Source organism: Tubulanus polymorphus, chromosome 4, assembly GCF_964204645.1.
Source record: "Tubulanus polymorphus chromosome 4, tnTubPoly1.2, whole genome shotgun sequence".
Taxonomy (NCBI): Eukaryota; Metazoa; Nemertea; class Palaeonemertea; order Tubulaniformes; family Tubulanidae; genus Tubulanus; species Tubulanus polymorphus.
The window spans coordinates 17291650-17313893 of record NC_134028.1 but is presented as its reverse complement, the minus strand read 5'-3'; the positions used below and the strand labels follow the sequence as shown (position 1 = coordinate 17313893).

At 28.2% G+C, this 22244-nt stretch overlaps 1 protein-coding gene across 1 annotated transcript in view; it reads left to right on the top strand.

Annotated features, from left to right (window-relative positions):
- The window catches only part of LOC141904656 (uncharacterized), a 41877-nt gene extending 21076 nt beyond the window's left edge, over positions 1-20801 (top strand). The window contains exon 4 of the mRNA XM_074793288.1: positions 20391-20801. Within this exon, the coding sequence (XP_074649389.1) occupies positions 20391-20640 (250 nt within the window). The 3' untranslated portion in view covers positions 20641-20801. The remainder of the gene's footprint in view (positions 1-20390) is intronic.
- Positions 20802-22244: the final 1443 nt, after the last annotated feature.

The following is a 22244-nucleotide window of genomic DNA, read 5'->3' as shown; positions in this document are numbered from 1 at the left end:
ATTAAATACACACAGGCCTTTCGAGGAGACCCGGCCGCAAGAATTTATTTTTACAAATTTCCAGCTCGATTTTCACTGACCCAGCTGCTGCAGAGAAACAAGGTATATATCATTTGTTAGCCTAAACATAAGTTTTGCTGTTTCTTTCGTAGAATCATGACAAATGAAGTGATGGCACAGTTTAACGTGAAGGGCAAGGTAAAAAGAGCATTCGAAAACACATGTGTCAAGCCATAAAGGGTAAATATAATTTCATACTGGGTTTTTATTGCACTTTAAAATTGTTCCATTAGTTTCAGATAACGAAAACAAAGGTAGGTTAAAATTGAACATATTCCGGATTAGGTTTAGAATTTCTGGACTACAAACTCTTTATCGGCTGCTTTGATTTGGTTTACAAATGAGAATTCCGCAATTCAATATTGGTACCAGACCTGACTATGACTACTATTTTAGGGTAGTTACTACTCTTTTCTAAAAACTCAACTACAAACTTCCAAAAATATCCAATAATATACTCTATACTCTATTTTCGATGTCAAATTACTGTCCTGTTATGAAGATTACTTCAATCAGGTAGTCTGGTCTGCAGTAGAGACCAATGAAAACTTGCCTGAAATTGATTTGACTATATCTAGATGGTAATCTTTTTCAGAATGTGTATTGCGGCGTGTCTGGGGTTCTCAAGTCCATTGGAAATGCATTGAAATATGCCCCCGACCGCAAGGGTGGTGGTGGTAGATAGGCTTAAGGTGTGAAGCTTAAGTACCTAATTGTTAGAACGAAAAGTATTTGATGAATACAGTCTTTTGATGAAGTCCAATCTTATGTCCCTATTTTTAGTGACTTGTTATTGATGGCAAAGTAGGCAATTGTTAATTTATTTTTGTTTAAAATAAAGTTTTTTTTTACATTCAATAAAAGAAAAGATTGTTTTTCTCTTAATCAATGTTACTGCCTAGGAAGAATGGAATCTGCCAACGTAGAGACAACGATAGAACAACGTGAATACAACGTTGGGACGCCATAATATTTCAGGCGTTTTTACAACGTCAGAAAAATACGTCTAGAAAACTTCCATTTTCGACCTATTTTCCAACCAAAAAAAAAAACAACGTCAGGTACGTTGGTTTTAGACGTTGTTTTTACGTAGTACCGACGTAGAAATGCCAGCTAGGAATGAGGTCAGCAATCGTGGGTTTTTTCACAGCAAACGCGCACATCCTGTGTACGGGAAGCTGGTGAAAATAGCCGATTTTAAAGTCTTATTTCTCAGAAATGGCTTTACCAAAATTAAAATTAGTAACCCACATATCACTTACACACATATCACATAGAAGAAATAGGTTTTACTCAATATTCTATTTAGAGGGCACTTGACCTAAGTCAAAAATTAACAGTTCACTTGCTAAGCAACTATTTGTGGCATAATTAGTGTGACACATTGAATATAAAAGACAAACTCAATTCTTTTGAACTAAAAGATTACACTATAATTCATTACACAGATAACAATCGTGGTCTGATGCTATATGGACACAATTCCTTGGTTTGTAATATCAGAAGAGAGACAACCTCAAGCGCCATATGGGTTGATACTAGAGTCGAAAATACTACTGTCTGTTTTGGGCTATATTACAGATCGCCCTCTCAGTCACCCGACGAACGTCCACCCAACGAACGTCGAACATTTTTTGCAGACCTTAAAAAGTCTATTGTAAATGTACAGTCAACACTTAAAACAAACTCTACCATTTTAGTATATGGTGATTTTAATGCAAAAAAAAGTTTTTCTGTAAATCTGATACTACCGATACTGCTGGTAGAGAAGAAAAAGAAACCATAGACGAGGTGTATATGAGCCAAATAGTATCAGAGCCTACACGTATAACGGCAAATTCCAATTCATGTATCGATCACATTATTACGGACTCACCAGGCAGAACAACTGCTCATGTAGGCCCACCGATTGGAAATGCTGACCATTCAACAGTATATGTCAACGTTAATATAAAATGTTCTACCAAAAACTCTGTTAACAGAATAATTTGGAAGTACGATTCATGTGATAAGGATTCCCTAAATGCAATTATCTCTGATACTAATTGGCATGACATATTAAATGACAATAACGTAAATAGAGCGACTGAAAATTTTATCAAACGCCTATTCCCATTAATTAAACAAAATATACCTAATAAGGTAATTAAGTGTACTAGTAGTAGCCTGCCATGGTTCAACGAATCAGTTGACTCTGCTATAAAGTCGCGTAACCGTGAGTAATAGGGATAATAGGCTTTCAAGCCAAAGGTCGAACGGTCGAGCTCGTAAAAATGAAAAACATGAAAATAATTACAATTTCTACTTGAATTACTCGCGAAACTCATAAAAATGAAAAATAAATTCTCACACACTCGAATTTATTTTTCATTTTTACTCGCTAGAAAAAAGTGTGAGTAAAGTGTGAGTGAAATAAATTCGAGTGTGAGAATTATTTTTCATTTTTTATGAGTTTCACTCCTAATTCAAGTAGAAATTGTTATTATTTTCATGTTTCTCATTTTTTAATGAACTCGACCATTCAACCTTTAACCTGAAAGCCCATTACCCATATTACTCTTAAAATAATCATATACATGAATAACATTTAAATTGACAGATTATTCAATATAAAAGTATATATCTACAACATTATTTCAATATTCATATTTGTGTGAGTTAGATTTTTAAACATTAAAAGTGTTAGTAAAGTGTGATTGAAATAATGCATAGCTGTTTATACTAGAACATGATTCTATTTGAGCCTATAAATCATTGAACTTCTAAAATCAATTTTAATAAAAAATTTAGTATTAAAATGGAAGCAAATAAGTACTACTGTCCAACATGTAATATCAATATAGATAAATCCCAAAAAGCAAGACACAATAAAACTAAAACACATTTAGAGAATAAATTGAAACTAGAATATAAAGATGATATATTAGAAACTAAATTAGATGAATTAAAGAATGAAAAAGAAACATACAAATGTGATACATGTAATCAATCATTCAGTGATAAAAGATATTATAAAGAACATTTAAAATCTAAAAGTCATATTAGAAATAAGAATAATGATATTTTAAGGAATGAAAAAGGATGACGTTAGTCGAAGAAAGGGAAGAGGATTCTAAAATGTTAATCAATTTTAATAAAAATATATATTACAAATGGAGGAACAATCACAAGCTATAAATATAAACAATAATGGTGTAATAAATATATGCTATAAGAAATGTAATAAGTGTGAATTGAATAAATCATTAACAGAATTTAATAAACATAAAAAAAAACTAAAGATGGTAAAAGTTGTTATTGCAAAACTTGTAATAAACTATATAATAAACAATATCGAGCAAATAATCCTGAAAAATGTAAAGAAAAAGATAAACAATGGAGAGAATATAATCCAGAAAAGTGGAAAGTTTATAATAAACAATGGAGAGAAAACCACCCAGAATATATGAGAGAATGGAGAGAAAATCACCCAGAATATATGAGAGAATGGAGGGAAAATAATAGAGAGAATATTAACAATTATCAAAATGAAAAATATCAAACAGATCTAAATTTTAAAATGAAAAAATGTTTGATAAATAGATTAACACAATTATTCAGTAAAGACAGTCACTCATACACACTATCTAATTTACTAGATTGTTCGGATGAATTCTTCAAATCATGGATAATATTTCAATTCGATGATAAAATGAATATAAATAATTATGGTAATTATTTTCATATTGATCATGTGTTGCCTATTTCTAAATTTGACATGAATGATGAATATGATAAAAAGTTAATTTGGAATTGGAAAAACCTGAGACCTCTTGAAAAGAAGGAAAATATGATTAAACATGACAAACTAGATTTACAGTTATATTTAGAACAGTTAACAAAAGTAAAGAAATTCATTGAATTATGGAACAATAATCCAAATAATGAACAATATGTTGAATCTTTATTGAGTGGTTAAAGATTAATATATCTCAAATAAAATATAATAAAAATTACTTACCTTCAACTAGCCATTATTTCTATTTTAATTTTTAATATTTTCTTTTCAAAAAAGAATACTTTATATCACAAATAAAAAATACTAAAAAAACAATAACTAATACTAAAATTCTTTACCTTTAACTAAGCTAGTATTAATCTAAAGAGATACTGGTATCATTTTATAATACTTATAATATTTTTTAAATTAAATTTCTCTAATATAAATGTCAAAGAAATCTAATAAGAATACTATTGATATTGAAAAAACATTAGATGATTTGGGCATTAGTGATAATAAAGATACAGTTGTAACTAATTGTGCTCAAGTTAATTGTAATATAGATTATGAATACTATTTATATTGTAAGCATCATCTAGAACTATTGATTGCCGGTGGAAAAACTAAGGAGTTTTTAAATAGAATCATTATTTTTCAAGAACTAGACTGTATGAAACCAGATAAAGTAATAAAATATTTTAAGATTTATGACGAAGCTAGATTAGCTAGAATAAATGATTCTATTTCAAATGGTATTGTCAAATGTTATTCTAAGTTATGTAACCAGTTAATACCAATTGATGATGAAAATAAATTATATAGTGATTTGAAAAATGACTATTTAGTTATGACTGAATTACACAAATGGGTTGGTTATGCTTCATTTCAATTAGGATCGGTTATGACATTAATTTCTACTGGTGTCATAAAATTTTCGAATATCAAACCTATGGAATATAAATCAGGTAAGTACGAAACAGATAACGCTGTACTACAACCAAACGTCGAAACAGAAAATGAATAAGAAAAAAAATTAACTAAAATGAATGAGTGATAGCGTTAAGAAAAAGGCTAGATCCGAGAAACCAATAAGGGTAAAAAAATATTTTAAAGCGTAAGGTTTCAGCGAACTCTAACTCTTTTTGAATTTTAACCTATTTTAATAAAAATTTGATATATAAATGTGCACAAGATTAATTAAAGTTCCCGCGAAAGACATGAGTAATAAATATATAAATTCAATATTATATTATTTAACTGTTAACAATAGTTTAGCAGATATTTCAGGAGTAAATATAAATAAGTATAATAAATCTGAAAATAATGAATCAATTGAAACATCAGATATATTTTGCGATAATATAATGCTATATAAAATCATGTTAGAAAAAGAAATTATTAAAGAAAATAGAAAAACTTTTCTAAACGTTAATCAGAGAAAGATAACACATTATGAAATTAAAGAATGTTTTAATCAAGGAGATATTATATTGGATAACTTAGCTATAAAAATTACACGTGTTTTAACAATTCATGATGATAATTCAAAATCATATATATTAAGTAGAATTAATCAAGAATTAAAATTAACAGATTATATTGCTGTATTTAAAATTTCATTATGCAATCAAAATTTAAATGAATTAATACAGAAAATGGATAATATTGAAAAATTATTAAATGAAAAAAATTACAATATATTAGATGTAGATGTGACACAAGATTTTAAAGGATCATTTAATTCAGATGAAATAAAATCAATGTTCGAAAATAGAAAATATAAAGTTCTAAAAGAATTTTCCAATAGTTGTGTTTCAGCATTACATAAGGATGATAAAATAAAGATCTATAATAAAACAGCATGTCCTTTTTGGTTAACTAATATTTCATACAATATTTCATATATTTCAACTAATTTAACAGTCTTATTCGTGATTTATTTCATTTAGGTTATGAATATACAATGTACACAATTTAATACTTAAACAGTTAAACAATCTAGCGGGTTCATTGTAATCCTCTTTTATTAATGATAAATGTAAATACATAATTGAATATGATTTATACTTTTCCAAATATTTATAATAAATCTGTGAGATAAATAGATATTGAAACAGAAATATATATGATAAAACTATTTATGTACTAGACGTACGAGTAAGAATCCAAGATTCTTACTTTCTTGGCAAGAATCTTACTTTCTTACTCGTACGTCTAGTACATAGATATATAAATTAGTTTTTATAAAAATCATAAATATAAATTATTAATCTAAATATTGAAATAGTTATAATATTATCTATTTTTATATTTTCAACCAATTTAACAGTCTATTGCTTAATTAGAATTAGAATTATACAGTTTATCATCTAATTCATGAATATATTTATGAGTTTTTAAACTCTTTTTATTCTTATATCTTTTATTACATATTACACAGCATTTAATATTATCTATTCGATCTGATAGATAATTTATATTTTCTTTCAATTCTGTATATCTAATTTTACAAGAACATTTTTACAACTGTTTTATACTATAAATTGAAAAAGAAAATAAACCTGTAAGCATAATAATTGATTTAATATTCTGTTGATTTTTATATATTAGATGTAATAAGTTTAATATATTTTCACTCATTTTTATAGTCAAATTATATGAAATTAAAAGATGCTGTTTTAATCCTCTAAATCATTTTCTAAATTAACTTTTTTATTCTTTTTATTCCTGTGATTGTTCACATTTAACTTCTTTAATTTATTATTTTCATTCATCAAATCTTTTGAAATATTCTCATAGTAAAAATATAATGCTGCTAATATTAAACCTCCAGCAACTAAATAATGTTTCAAATCACTTTTCCCAGTTGGGATGAAACCATCCATTTATTTAAGAAAGAAATTAAACAGTTTAAAAAATATTAAATATTTATATGTTTCAATTCAAATAACAATTAAACTTACTACTAATTCTTTATGCCGCTGAGAATTATATTTTTGCCTGTGCGTAATCAATTTTATCACCTGATATTCTGTTATATTATTCTTAATCATTTCTTTATCGAAAAATTCATTTGATATGTAAATATTTTCATCATTATGAATTAAAATTAGATGGCGCAATTTATTTCTAAAATATCTAGGATTAATGAAATCAATATTATATTCAGAATCATCTTTCAGTAGTTCTAAACGCTCGCATTGCTTAATTTTCATATTGTTAAGTTTCATTTTTCTTAAATAATCAGATTCTTTACGTATATCACATACATTTATAAAATCATCAGAATTTATCTTTAAATATTCAGTATATTTTTTCATCAATTCAAAATCCATTTTATCAATTATTTCAAAATGATTGTGTGTTATTTTCTTTACTTGGAAAATAGGTTTTTCTAATTTTGATAAAATAAAGTGTCTATCAGGGCTATGAACGCCTATTTTTAACTTTTGGATGATTTTTTCTATCGAAGACAATTCAAAATAATTATTATTTAATACGTCTAATTGTAATGTTTTTATCAATAATTCTCTTAAATCAGTAGTAGTTTCATAAAAGCCTTGATCTGTTAAAATATAACTGAAATAAAGATTTGTTATACATTTACATTGAGTTGAAAAACCTCTAATTTCAAAAATTGTATTATTGTCAATTCCAGATATTTTAGGAGTATAATCATTTAATTTTACTTCAGGAATTATTTCAAGTTTTTAAAATTCTGTCTCAAATAATTCATTATCAATATCTAATTGTTGCTTTAATTCATTACAAATTTTATTTCCATTTTCATCTATATCTTCTTGTAATTGTTAAAGTTCTTTCATTTCTTATAACTTTTTAAATTCACTTTTAGATAATAATTTTAAATCAAAATCTTCTTCAATATCAAGTGCATCTAATTTATAAAAAGGTTTAGATTTTATATTGTATCTCTTTTTTAAAGTTGTAAAACTAATTCCTGTTTCACGTAATTTAAATCTAAATATAAATTTATTCAATACTGTAAACATTGAATTAGTTGAATATATAACAGTTGCTCCTTCAGTTTTAATATATGTTTTTGCTTCAATAATGAGTTCTGATTTATCATCATTTTGATCAATTGTTAGGTATAAACATGGGATATTCTTAATTGTAAACATTGATAAAATAAGTAAAAAGGAGGACTCTTCAATATTTTTACTTATCCTAGATTTATATCCTATAAATTTCCTTGCTTATAAATCACCATAATAACAGAAATAGAAGCATTTTTCAATCAAATCATAAATACATACAGTCTGTTGAACCTCATCAAATAATGATTTAAGTTGTAAATATGTAGGTGAATAGTAAATATTTTCTTTTTTTAAGTATTGTTTTATTTTTTCCATCACTTTTAATCGTCTTTTAAATGAAATACTTGTTATTTCAATTCTAATCAATCCTGTTTCAATTGATTTTCCAAATGATTCTTTTAACCTCTCTTGATAGCAATTTATGTAACTCATTAAATTTGAACCGAAATTTATATTTACACCAGGAGATTTGAATGGAAAATTATTTTATAACTTTATATTTTCTATTTTCGAACATTGATTTTATTTCATCTGAATTAAATGATCCTTTAAAATCTTGTGTCACATCTACATCTAATATATTGTAATTTTTTTCATTTAATAATTTTTCAATATTATCCATTTTCTGTATTAATTCATTTAAATTTTGATTGCATAATGAAATTTTAAATACAGCAATATAATCTGTCAATTTTAATTCTTAATTAATTCTACTTAATATATATATATGATTTTGGATTATCATCATGAATTATCAAAACACGTGTAATTGTTATAGCTAAGTTATCCAATATAATATCTCCTTGATTAAAACATTCTTTAATTTCATAATGTGTTATCTTTCTCTGATTAACGTTTAGAAAAGTTGTTCTATTTTCTTTAATAATTTCTTTTTCTAACATGATTTTATATAGCAATATATTATCGCAAAATATATCTGATGTTTCAATTAATTCATTATTTTCAGATTTATAATACTTATTTATATTTACTCCTGAAATATCTGCTAAATTATTGTTAACAGTTAAATAATATAACATTGAATTTATATATTTATTACTCATGTCTTTCGCGGGAACTTTAATTAATCTTGTGCACATTTTTATATCAAATTTTTATTAAAGTAGGTTAAAATTCAAAAAGAGTTAGAGTTCGCTGAAACCTTACGCTTTAAAATATTTTTTTACCCTTATTGGTTTCTCGGATCTAGCCTTTTTCTTAACTCCATCACTCATTTATTTTAGTTAATTTTTGTTCTGATTCATTTTCTGTTTCGATGTTTGGTTGTAGTACATCTGTTTCGTTCTTACCTGATTTATATTCCATAGGCTTGATGTTCGAAAATGTTATGACACCAGTAGAAATTAATGTCATAACCGATCCTAATTGAAATGAAGCATAACCAACCCATTTTTGTAATTCAGTCATAACTAAATAGTCATTTTTCAAATCACTATATAATTTATTTTCATCATCAATTGGTATTAACTGGTTACATAACTTAGAATAACATTTGACAATACCATCTGAAATAGAATCATTTATTCGGGCTAATCTTGCCTCTTCATAAATCTTAAAATATTTTATTACTTTATATGGTTTCATAGCATCTAATTCTTGAAAAGTAATAATTCTATTTAAAAACTCTTTAGTTTTTCCACCGGCAATCAATAGTTCTAGATGATGCTTACAATATAAATAGTATTCATAATCTATATTACAATTAACTTGAGCACAATTAGTTACAACTGTATCTTTATTATCACTTATGCCCAAATCATCTAATGTTTTTTCAATATCAATACTATTCTTATTAGATTTCTTTGACATTTATATTAGAGAAATTTAATAAGAAAAATATTATAAGTATTATAAAATGATACCAGTATCTCTTTAGATTAAAACTAGCTTAGTTAAAGAATTTTAGTATTAGTTATTGTTTTTTTAGTACTTTTTATTTGTGATATAAAGTATTCTTTTTTGAAAAGAAAATATTAAAAATTAAAATAGAAATAATGGCTAGTTGAAGGTATGTAATTTTTATTATATTTTATTTGAGATATATTAATCTTTAACCACTCAATAAAGATTCAATATATTGTTCATTATTTGGATTATTGTTCCATAATTCAATGAATTTCTTTACTTTTGTTAACTGTTCTAAATATAACTGTAAATCTAGTTTGTCATGTTTAATCATATTTTCCTTCTTTTCAAGAGGTCTCAGGTTTTTCCAATTCCAAATTAACTTTTTATCATATTCATCATTCATGTCAAATTTAGAAATAGGCAACACATGATCAATATGAAAATAATTACCATAATTATTAATATTCATTTTATCATCGAATTGAAATATTATCCATGATTTGAAGAATTCATCCGAACAATCTAGTAAATTAGATAGTGTGTATGAGTGACTGTCTTTACTGAATAATTGTGTTAATCTATTTATCAAACATTTTTTCATTTTAAAATTTAGATCTGTTTGATATTTTTCATTTTGATAATTGTTAATATTCTCTCTATTATTTTCCCTCCATTCTTCCATATATTCTGGGTGATTTTCTCTCCATTCTCTCATATATTCTGGGTGATTTTCTCTCCATTGTTTATTATAAACTTTCCACTTTTCTGGATTATTTTCTCCCCATTGTTTATCTTTTTCTTTACATTTTTCTGGATTATTTGCTCGATATTGTTTATTATATAGTTTATTACAAGTTTTGCAATAACAACTTTTATCATCTTTAGTTTTTTTATGTTTATTAAATTCTGTTAATGATTTATTCAATTCACACTTTTTATAGCATATATTTATTACACCATTATTGTTTATATTTATAGCTTGTGATTGTTCCTCCATTTATAATATATATTTTTATTAAAATTGATTAACATTTTAGAATCCTCTTCCCTTTCTTCGACTAACGTCATCCTTTTTCATTCCTTAAAATATCATTATTCTTATTTCTAATATGACTTTTAGATTTTAAATGTTCTTTATAATATCTTTTATCACTGAATGATTGATAACATGTACCACATTTGTATGTTTCTTTTTCATTCTTTAATTCATCTAATTTAATTTCTAATATATCATCTTTATATTCTAGTTTCAATTTATTCTCTAAATGTGTTTTAGTTTTATTGTGTCTTGCTTTTTGGGATTTATCTATATTGATATTACATGTTGGACAGTAGTACTTATTTGCTTCCATTTTAATACTAAATTTTTTTATTAAAATGGATTTTAGAAGTTCAATGATTTATAGGCTCAAATAGAATCATGTTCTAGTTTAAACAGCTATGCATTATTTCAATCACACTTTACTAACACTTTTAATGTTTAAAAATCTAACTCACACAAATATGAATATTGAAATAATGTTGTAAATATATACTTTTATATTGAATAATCTGTCAATTTAAATGTTATTCATGTATATGATTATTTTAAGAGTAATATGGGTAATGGGCTTTCAGGTTAAAGGTTGAATGGTCGAGTTCATTAAAAAATGAGAAACATGAAAATAATAACAATTTCTACTTGAATTAGGAGTGAAACTCATAAAAAATGAAAAATAATTCTCACACTCGAATATCTAACCCTCGACCGTTCGACCTTTGGCTTGAAAGCCTATTATCCCTATTACTACCGTCCATATAAAAGGTTTAAAAGTACTTGGTCTAATGATCTCTATTTTTTATATAAAGCAAAGTCAAGGCAGGCGAATGTTGCTATATCCACTGCTATTTCAAACTATGAATGGAAATTACTAGACAACCTAGATAATTCCGACTCTAGCTGTAAAAACTATTGGCGTATTATTAAGAAGCTTTTAGGAAATAAGTTCTCTAACAACATCGCATCTCTGATTGATCCAGAAAACAATTATCTATGTACAAGCGGTTATGATAAAGCTAATCTAATTATGCGCTGTGTTAGTAAAAAGTTTCATACAGACCATGGATTTTTCAATTTGCCTTTCTTTCAAAATAGATGCGATGATAATCTTGAAATTGGTCATACTGACCATGTTGAAGTATATAACATTCTAAACAAACTCCCATAAAACAAGGCGTGTGGGCCAGACGAGATTACACATAGGATGCTGAAACTAATAGCACCTAGCATCTCAGGAATCCTAGCAAACATGTTAAATAAAATGATTGATAATGGTGTTTTTCCAGAAATATGGAAACTCGGAATAGTAACATCTACATATAAAAAGGTGCTAAAAGTAACCCGGATTATTGACAATTAGTTGTGGAGGACGAGGATGTTAGTAGTTATCAGGGTTTCAGACCAAAGGAAGAGCGGCAGACTCATCCGCAGTCATCCGAACTCATCCGCACACATAATTGTTTTCTATATAAAAGGGAGACAGAAAGATAAAATAGAAAAAATTGATGAAAAAAATTAATATTATTGTCCATATTGTAAAAAATACATATTAGTAAAATAAATACCGGTACATCACGACATGAAACACTGCAAATGATATGATAATGTTATAGATTTTGAAACTCGAGAAAATTCCAATAAAAGAAAAGAACGATTGAATAATATGAAAAAAAGATGAAATTGAATGTGATGTTTGTAGTGAATTTATATCAAACAGGAATTACAATAGACATCTTGAAACACAAAAACACCAACAAAACTTAAGTAAAAATATTTTAGATACAGAATATTTTGATGATAAAGAAATCTATTTCAAACAAACCTTAGAAAGACAATGTGGGAAATTATATTGATTCATCAGAAATAAAGATACAATTGAAATTTTAGAAACATACGTAGTAAAATTTGTCCTGCTGCTATTACATTTAGATTTTATAAAGGTATAACAATAGAAGATTATAGCAAATATATTGAAATAGTGGAAAAAATAAGTGATTTTGTGACGGATGTTGAATATCCATTAGATTACCATTTACAACAAAAGCAATTGTATGTATGTGTAAAAGTAGTTGCATATATGTGCAAAATGAAGGTAATACATGTTCTCTATGATCGATTATTAGTTGTTTACACCCAACGGAAGATATTACGCATACATTAAGAACAGGAAATTACCGGAAATATGAATCATTATATAAAATTGATCAATATCCAGTAACTATAAAAATGATTCCTAAAATAGAAAAAGTTAATAATTTATTAATTAATTATACATTAGAAGCTTTCTATTTAACAGGAAATTATGACGATGAGAATTTAATGGATTTATTATATTATAAAAAAGATGAACATTATATGTTGTTAAAACAAATAGATTTATTCTTTAGAACAGAAAGTGATCACCGTATCAAAATATATTTATGTAGAAAATGTTTATCTAAATTTATGGCAGGAAATGGTTACTGAAACATAGAATTATAAGATAATAAAGATTTTTATATAAAGATTTTAAAATAATAATGCCAACAGAAAAAGATTATGAATTGAAATTTACAAAGTATTATTTTCACAAAAGAGTTCTTCGTGGAAATTTGGGGTTCTTCAGCACCTAAAAGGGTTCTTCGTGGTATAAAGGGGCGAAAGATTCTTCAAAGAACCCGAAACTTCTATTCATTTATAGGATCATAGAAACCCTCGTTTCTGAATAAATATTTATTTCGGCACATTTTAAGAATAGGAAATTTTACAAAATATACTCATGATTTCGAATCGTAATAACTTGGCCGGTAAAACAGAGACCAAACGACGTCACCTCTCGGATTTATTCTTAAAGGAAAAGGAAATAATTTGGTAAGTTCAAACTTCTTACTGGATAATATTGTACCTGTACCCTCAAATCAAAATATGAGGCCTACAGTTGTATACAACTTTTCTGCAATCCACTCGGGCCAATTTTCAGATATTCATTCATTCACCACTTCAGGTAAAGGTTAGTCAATTAGACAAGTGATGCCCCCCTTCACACGTTTCATTTCCTTTGTTTCCACTACAGAATATTTCACGACTAAATCGCCATTCATCTCGCTATTCAGAATTCAATATCTATATGCAAGTTTTAACTAGAAAGTGATCATACAAACATTCATTGTAATGCACAATTTATAATTAATTTTCTTTGCAACATGGCGAGAGTAGGTTATTTAGGAGAGAATTTAGGTCAACATGACGTTTTTCTTTGTCACGTTACTAGGGTAAAAAGGAAACTGAAATTCATATTTTAAGACATTATTTCCACCAAGTTCATGAAATTGAAACTGTTTTATTCACAGACACCAAGTTTTTAAGGTAATTCTGGAGATATTTTGCTCTATTCTAAGATTTTTGTTTTCTCGCTTTAGGTTTCAACTATGAACACATGACTGGTATAGCTATCTAGGCTGTGCTACAAGATCAGCACAGTCACATGGACTAATACCTTAACCAGACAGAACTTTTCCTGAGTGGATGCAAACTCTGGACATTCTGGACATTCGAGCATTGCGGTTCTTTGACACTTTCAAATCAGTTTTTAATTGGTGGATATTCTAGAGGTGTTACATGGAGATATTCGGATGCGCTTTGTTTATGGATTACGTTGAAAGAGACGATATGTGACTCACTTCATATCATTATAAAGGCTATTTAAAATGGCTGTCAATGTATACCCATGTCAAAACTCTAGTCGTTTATATTTAAGTTTTTTCAAGGTTCAAATAAGAGACACGTCTGACTTCAGCTCTTTGAAGAACCATTAGGGTTCCTCAACAGTGACAAGCCGAAGACCCCCTTATGGTTCTTCTGGAGAACTGTTCGCCAACACCATGTAATTGACCATGTGCTCTAAAATCAAAATGATTTATATTTATATTAAATTCATTACATGTTTTATAAAACTTAGATAAATCAATATTGTTATTTATTTCATTAAAATATTTTGATCCCAGCAAAGGAGATTCTAATTCATTCAATATAATTCTAATTTGAAAAAATATATATAAAATCTAGATATGGTATGAATTAATTTAAAATCAGAATATTTTAGATTTTTATCTAAATTATTCAAATGATTATTCCAATTTATACCACAACCTGTTGTTGAACAATAAACAGCAAAATATTTTTGATTCTGCCATTATTTCATATAAGATTTCATTTTCCATATATTATATTCATCTCGTGTAAAAGTAATTTCATACGTATTGAATATATTTTCCATTTTAGAAATAAAACAATTTGTTTCAGTAACATAAATTTCTAAATCAATTAATGAATGCAAAACTAAAATTCTATATGTAGTATTTTTACCAAAATTTGTTGCTGGAATGTTATATTTAATTAATCTATTATATTGAAAACCTTTTGGAAAATTATCTACCATTTATTAAATAAAAAAATTAATAATCAATTAATTCTTTTTATAATTTTTCTGGTTCTTCAATTTTTACATTCCATTTTAACTAATTATATAATATAATGTATTATTTGATCTATTGATTTCTTTTATATCAGATTTAATTTGTTCTTTATTACTTTTTATATTCAATTTTGAACTTATTCCAGTTAAAACACTCGAACCTAAACCTAAAACGCCAATTGATATAGCTAAAGGTGTTAATGTACTAATCCACTAATAATGAAATAATATATAATTTTACTTCTTAAATATTTTCTCTTTTTAGCTTTGAAATCATTTTCAATTCTAATATTTGATTTTCTAGATATGATTTTAATTTAGATTTATTTATATCATGCGCATTAATATCAATACCAACCATTTTATCTTCCATTTATATTGTGAAACAATTAATAACTAGATACTTTATATGCTACAAATAATACAACAACTGAATCACCTAAAATCCAAATTATTTCATACTTTTGTTGTTCTTTACTTGGTGTATGATAATCTGATAATTTAGGTTTATATAGATGTAATTTCTCAGAATTTGTTACTGAATTATATAGATTCATTGCTTCATCAACTGATTTAAAATCTCCATGTGAAATATATTGATCATATAATTCTTTATTCATATAATCAATATAATTTTGACTTTTTACTTAATGCGTTAACAATTGCCGACCCTATAATAGTTATAACTGCAGATGCCATTTATTCAATAGAAAAATTACGCATTATTGGAGGAATTTAATTTTGTTTTTCTAAATAATCAATTGTTGAATTAGGTAAAGTAATTGCTAATGTTAATTTTAAACTATTATTTATGTCAAATCTATCAACATTAATATTTCCCATTTTACATACTTTCTTCAATATCATTGTATACCCAACAGTTCCAACTGATAATAATGCTCCATTATATAATCCATTTATTATCCACTAAAATTACCATCTTCAAAATATTTAGATGATTTAGTTATAATTATTTCAACATTTACATGTATAATATTATTAGTTTCATTTTCATATAATTCATTTCCATACCGTTTGTGGGTTTCCCGTCTATTCTATATGCTCAAAAATTAAAGAAACTGTTTAAATCGAATTTTGAAATGGACCTTCAATGCTCATTCGTAACCACTAAGATTAAGAATTTCTTTTCACTTAAATATCCGACTCCTAAATCCTTGAAAGCTATGGTTGTCTAAAATACACTTGTTTATGTGATATAAACACTGCCTATATAGGTAAAACCAATAGACACCTAGTAACAAGAGTTAAGGAGCACAAACTTAAGACTTCAGCAATTGGTCAACATCTATCAAACTTCCGTGACTGTCAGGTCTCGTTTAGCGAAAAGAATTTCAAAATTTTAGATAAAGGTTCCTCCGATTTAGATTGTAAAATTAGAGAAGCACTTTTTATCAAAACTCAACAGCCCTCCCTTAATCAACAACTATTCGAACACGATTCAGGATTCAGTCTCAATGTTTTTAGATAATTAACCACTATAGTCAAATATCTTCACTCAGTAATTTAGATTGTGTGTAATTAGTTATCTTTATATTATGATTATCTTGTCACTCAGTAATTTGAAATTGTTTGTTATTAGCTTCGTCTTATTCTATATAAATACCAGTATGATATGTAAATTCAATCACTTGCGCTATGCCTGAAGAGGGGATAATGTAACTCCCGAAAACGTTCGCTATAATAAATATATGTTACTCATTAGAAATGAGATTTGTACTGTTTTTGCTGCTATGGATTTTTAATTATCTAGACTCTCTACCCAAGATCTAATCTTAATTTCATTAGAACTATCACTTTTAAAAAATCTAATTCCAAATCTGGCATCACGCCCTAATTTGAGCTGGGCTTATTCATTAATTTTTGCGCTATTGTCTCTAAATTATATAATCCTGGTTCTAACAATAGAAGGAACCATTCATCGATTTTTCTATCAAAAATTGAAAACTTTAAACGTTCAAGAGTTGTATTCGAAATATTATAAAAAGAATTACATGAACTTATATTTACTTATTTCAAATCAACAAAATTTTTTAATTCTGTATCTAATTGTATTAGTAAATTATGACATTTATGATTTTTTATTTTTTATTTCACTAAAGAATACCTTTTTCTTCTAATGTTTGTGATTTTAATACTTTTTCAATTTCATATTCTTTCTCATCCGGATTTGATACAAATGATAATAATCTTTCTATAATTGATACTTTTTTATCTGAATGTGTTGAAAAATATTCTACATTATTATATAGAATATTACTAACTTACCCCTTACTAACAACTTAGGCTTTCCACTGACTCTACACACTACATTAACGGTCTAAATCTATTATAGGCGTATCCCCCAAAAAAGCTAGGCATTAAGTAGGAAGCCAGCGATGATCATTGTTTTGTTTTGTTTTAACCACTAAGATTAAGAATTTCTTTTCACTTAAATATCCGACTCCTAAATCCTTGAAAGCTATGGTTGTCTAAAATACACTTGTTTATGTGATATAAACACTGCCTATATAGGTAAAACCAATAGACACCTAGTAACAAGAGTTAAGGAGCACAAACTTAAGACTTCAGCAATTGGTCAACATCTATCAAACTTCCGTGACTGTCAGGTCTCGTTTAGCGAAAAGAATTTCAAAATTTTAGATAAAGGTTCCTCCGATTTAGATTGTAAAATTAGAGAAGCACTTTTTATCAAAACTCAACAGCCCTCCCTTAATCAACAACTATTCGAACACGATTCAGGATTCAGTCTCAATGTTTTTAGATAATTAACCACAATAGTCAAATATCTTCACTCAGTAATTTAGATTGTGTGTAATTAGTTATCTTTATATTATGATTATCTTGTCACTCAGTAATTTGAAATTGTTTGTTATTAGCTTCGTCTTATTCTATATAAATACCAGTATGATATGTAAATTCAATCACTTGCGCTATGCCTGAAGAGGGGATAATGTAACTCCCGAAAACGTTCGCTATAATAAATATATGTTACTCATTAGAAATGAGATTTGTACTGTTTTTGCTGCTATGGATTTTTAATTATCTAGACTCTCTACCCAAGATCTAATCTTAATTTCATTAGAACTATCACTTTTAAAAAATCTAATTCCAAATCTGGCATCACGCCCTAATTTGAGCTGGGCTTATTCATTAATTTTTGCGCTATTGTCTCTAAATTATATAATCCTGGTTCTAACAATAGAAGGAACCATTCATCGATTTTTCTATCAAAAATTGAAAACTTTAAACGTTCAAGAGTTGTATTCGAAATATTATAAAAAGAATTACATGAACTTATATTTACTTATTTCAAATCAACAAAATTTTTTAATTCTGTATCTAATTGTATTAGTAAATTATGACATTTATGATTTTTTATTTTTTATTTCACTAAAGAATACCTTTTTCTTCTAATGTTTGTGATTTTAATACTTTTTCAATTTCATATTCTTTCTCATCCGGATTTGATACAAATGATAATAATCTTTCTATAATTGATACTTTTTTATCTGAATGTGTTGAAAAATATTCTACATTATTATATAGAATATTACTAACTTACCCCTTACTAACAACTTAGGCTTTCCACTGACTCTACACACTACATTAACGGTCTAAATCTATTATAGGCGTATCCCCCAAAAAAGCTAGGCATTAAGTAGGAAGCCAGCGATGATCATTGTTTTGCCGAGTACTCATTTGCTACCATATGTACTCATATCATAGCACCAGTGGAAAGGTGACCTTAACTGCAGTTAGACCAAGAAATCATGTCTAACATTCCCTGGTTAATGGATTCTCACCTTAAAATTACATGAACTCTGCTGTCGCTGTCATCGATCCGAGTCGTCAAGTGAACGCAGAAGTAAAATTCCATATGAAAATCCCTACCATTTCTGTCCACATTACGTTCATTTGAGCCAGAAATCTTCAGGAAAAAACCAACGTAAATTGATTTACGAATAGAATTAATCAATTGACTCATTTTAGAGATCATAGTTCGTTAAAGTCCTTAAACTCGCCATGAATTTGCGATAAATTTAATAAGAGACTTGTTGCGCACCGGCTGTATATTGTTCGCGGTAAATGACGGATCCGCACTCATTGTAAGTCTGAATCCGTGTTTACGGTGTTGAGTTTGACGCTCGAGGTCGTTCGGTAAGTTGTAGGCATTTTGTGATGTATTCTTGTCGCTGTTTAGACCCGGTAATTACATAATAATTACTATACGCAAATTCTAAATGGTCAGAGGCTGAGTTATATTTCTGTCAGAATTGAAACTAACGTTTATAAGCTGTTAGTATTCGAATCTGAGAGGAGATACGTTTTATGACATTTGTCTCGAAAGTGGAAAAGGTAATACTCATGAGAATTACAAGACGGCTTCTGCAAAGCAGCAGAACCCTTATTTATTCTGATTGGCATCTCAACCAGGTTGATTGGCAGGTCAATTATTTTGATAGGAAGTAAACTTTTGATTGGCATCTCAAATTTTATTTTATTCAGCATGTCAATTATTTTGATAGACATCATATATTATTTTATATCCATTGATTTATCTTGTGCAGAGATGTAAGAGGCCAAAGGAAAAAAAGGATAATAGTTGATTCCGAAAAAATTTGGAAATTTTTCAAATTCTAAGTGTTCTCAAATCCAATTTCACAGCATTTTTATTTTACCTTAAAAATGAAAAAAAAAATGGAAAACCGCCAAAAACGGAAGTCTTACATCCTCTACTTGTAAGCTGATGGCTGCAAGTCATTTATCTTGAATCAATGATTCTTCTGTACATGGCGACGTCCCGTATAAATATGTCAACAAATTCCATCCAATGGTTCAGCCTGTGCACTACTCAAAGGACACACGGGTAGACGGTAAAATAATGTAATGAACGACTGGCAGAATTATAGGGTGGGCTACATATTTTACAGGCTACACAGAAATTTCAATTCAATACGATTTATTTTCTCATACAACCAGAATCAGCAATGTAGAAAACCTGTTATCGCTGTTTTGCTATTTTTAACTACATACATATATTTATTTTCCTTGTCATTTGGATAAGTTGTCCATTTAAGTCAGCAACTTTAACTAATCATATGGTACGATCTGTTTCTTTTAAAATTTCAGTTGTTCTCCCGACGTGTCACAGCACGGGTACGCAAATCCATGTGAGAACGCAGAATTTTACCATGGTTTATTCCAAACACGTTGTCACCAGGTTGGACAATACGTGGTTAAGGACACTAGCGAAACATGCTGCAAGCAGCAAACAGTCTGCGAGGTTGGAAGCTATCAACAATATTTCGATCAGAACAAATTCAATGAAGTGCAAAAAACACTGGAAGAGTCGACAGCTGCCTGTCAAAACCTGCACTAACAGGCTTAGAATGCTTGCTCATTTCCTATTCATAAAAATAAAATCGACTGAAGCTCTAATATATCATTGAAATATATTTGTAACATGGCTGCATAGTTGTCGAAAGTCATACACAGCATTAATGCAGCTGTCAATCTCAATTGGGAGTCAAATTTCCATCCCACAGGATTCCATTTTGGTCCTTTGCTTTTTGGAGTTAACCTTTAGTTAACATTAGTCAACAGCATGACATTCATTGTCATCTTTATGCTGATGGTAATCAACTTTTTATTGCTATTAGTGTACCTGATTTATTCCCTTCATGACAGGTTTTGTCTGATGGAACTGAGGAGCAGGATTACTGGATGAGGAATAATTTCCCCAAATTGGTGATAAAAACATACCTAATATCAGAATCAATACCCCCACGTGTAATTTAGTGTACACATATTATTGATTAGCGAAAATAGCCATCTTCGATGGGTTGAAAAATTCTTCTCGGCTTCTAAGATGTCAGCCTTAAAAATCCCGATTGACCTTTCCAATTAAATCTCCTCAAGCAATGTCACGACATGCCCCTCAATTCCTCGATCTATAACAGTAAATATTTTTGCAATTTGTTCCATCAGTACTGAGAGTGACTGGTTTGCGGGGCTGGTATACCCCTCCTAAATTTTGATACGCTCTTTAAATGTCAATTCAAATTAACCTTTTTAATTAATATTCAAGCAATCCTTCCTTCCTCCTGTAAGCCTCGAGTAATCCAGATCTCAAGATGCCCCTCAAGCAACGTTTCCTCCCAGAAGCCTGGAGAATGTCTAGGCCTTTCTTGACATGCCCTCTATTCCTGGATCATTACTATGTCTAACAATAAGTATTTGTATATAAATTTGTTCACCCTGTACTAAGAGTCGCTAGTAATTAGATTATAGTTGTTTCAATTCAAAGGTCGAGCTCATAAAAAATAGAAATAAATTCGAGTGTGCGAGAATTTATTTTGGAAAATACGTACGTACGTACGTACGTACGTACGTATGTACGTATGTACGTATGTACGTATGTACGTATGTACGTATGTACGTATGTACGTATGTACGCATGCATGCATGCATATATATATATATATATATATATATATATATATATATATATATATATATATATATATATATATATATATATATATATATATATATACATATATATATCATAGGCCAGTAGTAGTCTTTCTGAAGGGCCTGACCTACCTAGTCAGCGTTAGGACCCCGATTCTTTACAGTGGTTGCAGCGTATTGGGATTTTTTTGAAGCCTATGAGACTGAAATAACTAGTTGACGTGAACCCACGCCGAAGGGAATAGTCTGTGCAGCCAATGATACAGATTTCCTCCGCCAGTTTGCTTAATTTTTAAGGCTTTCGGCCCATACAAATTCAACATGTCCAAGCCCTAGCCCTGCTAACAAAGGCAATATACAGGCGCCTAAGCCATACTGTGTCGGTCACAATTTTCGAATTTGGCTCGAACGTTTCGACACGTATGCCGATTTCAAGGGCGGATCCAGGATTTTTTTAAGGGAGGGGACCAGGTATAGAAAGGGCATTTCTCTACCGTAAGGGCACCCCGA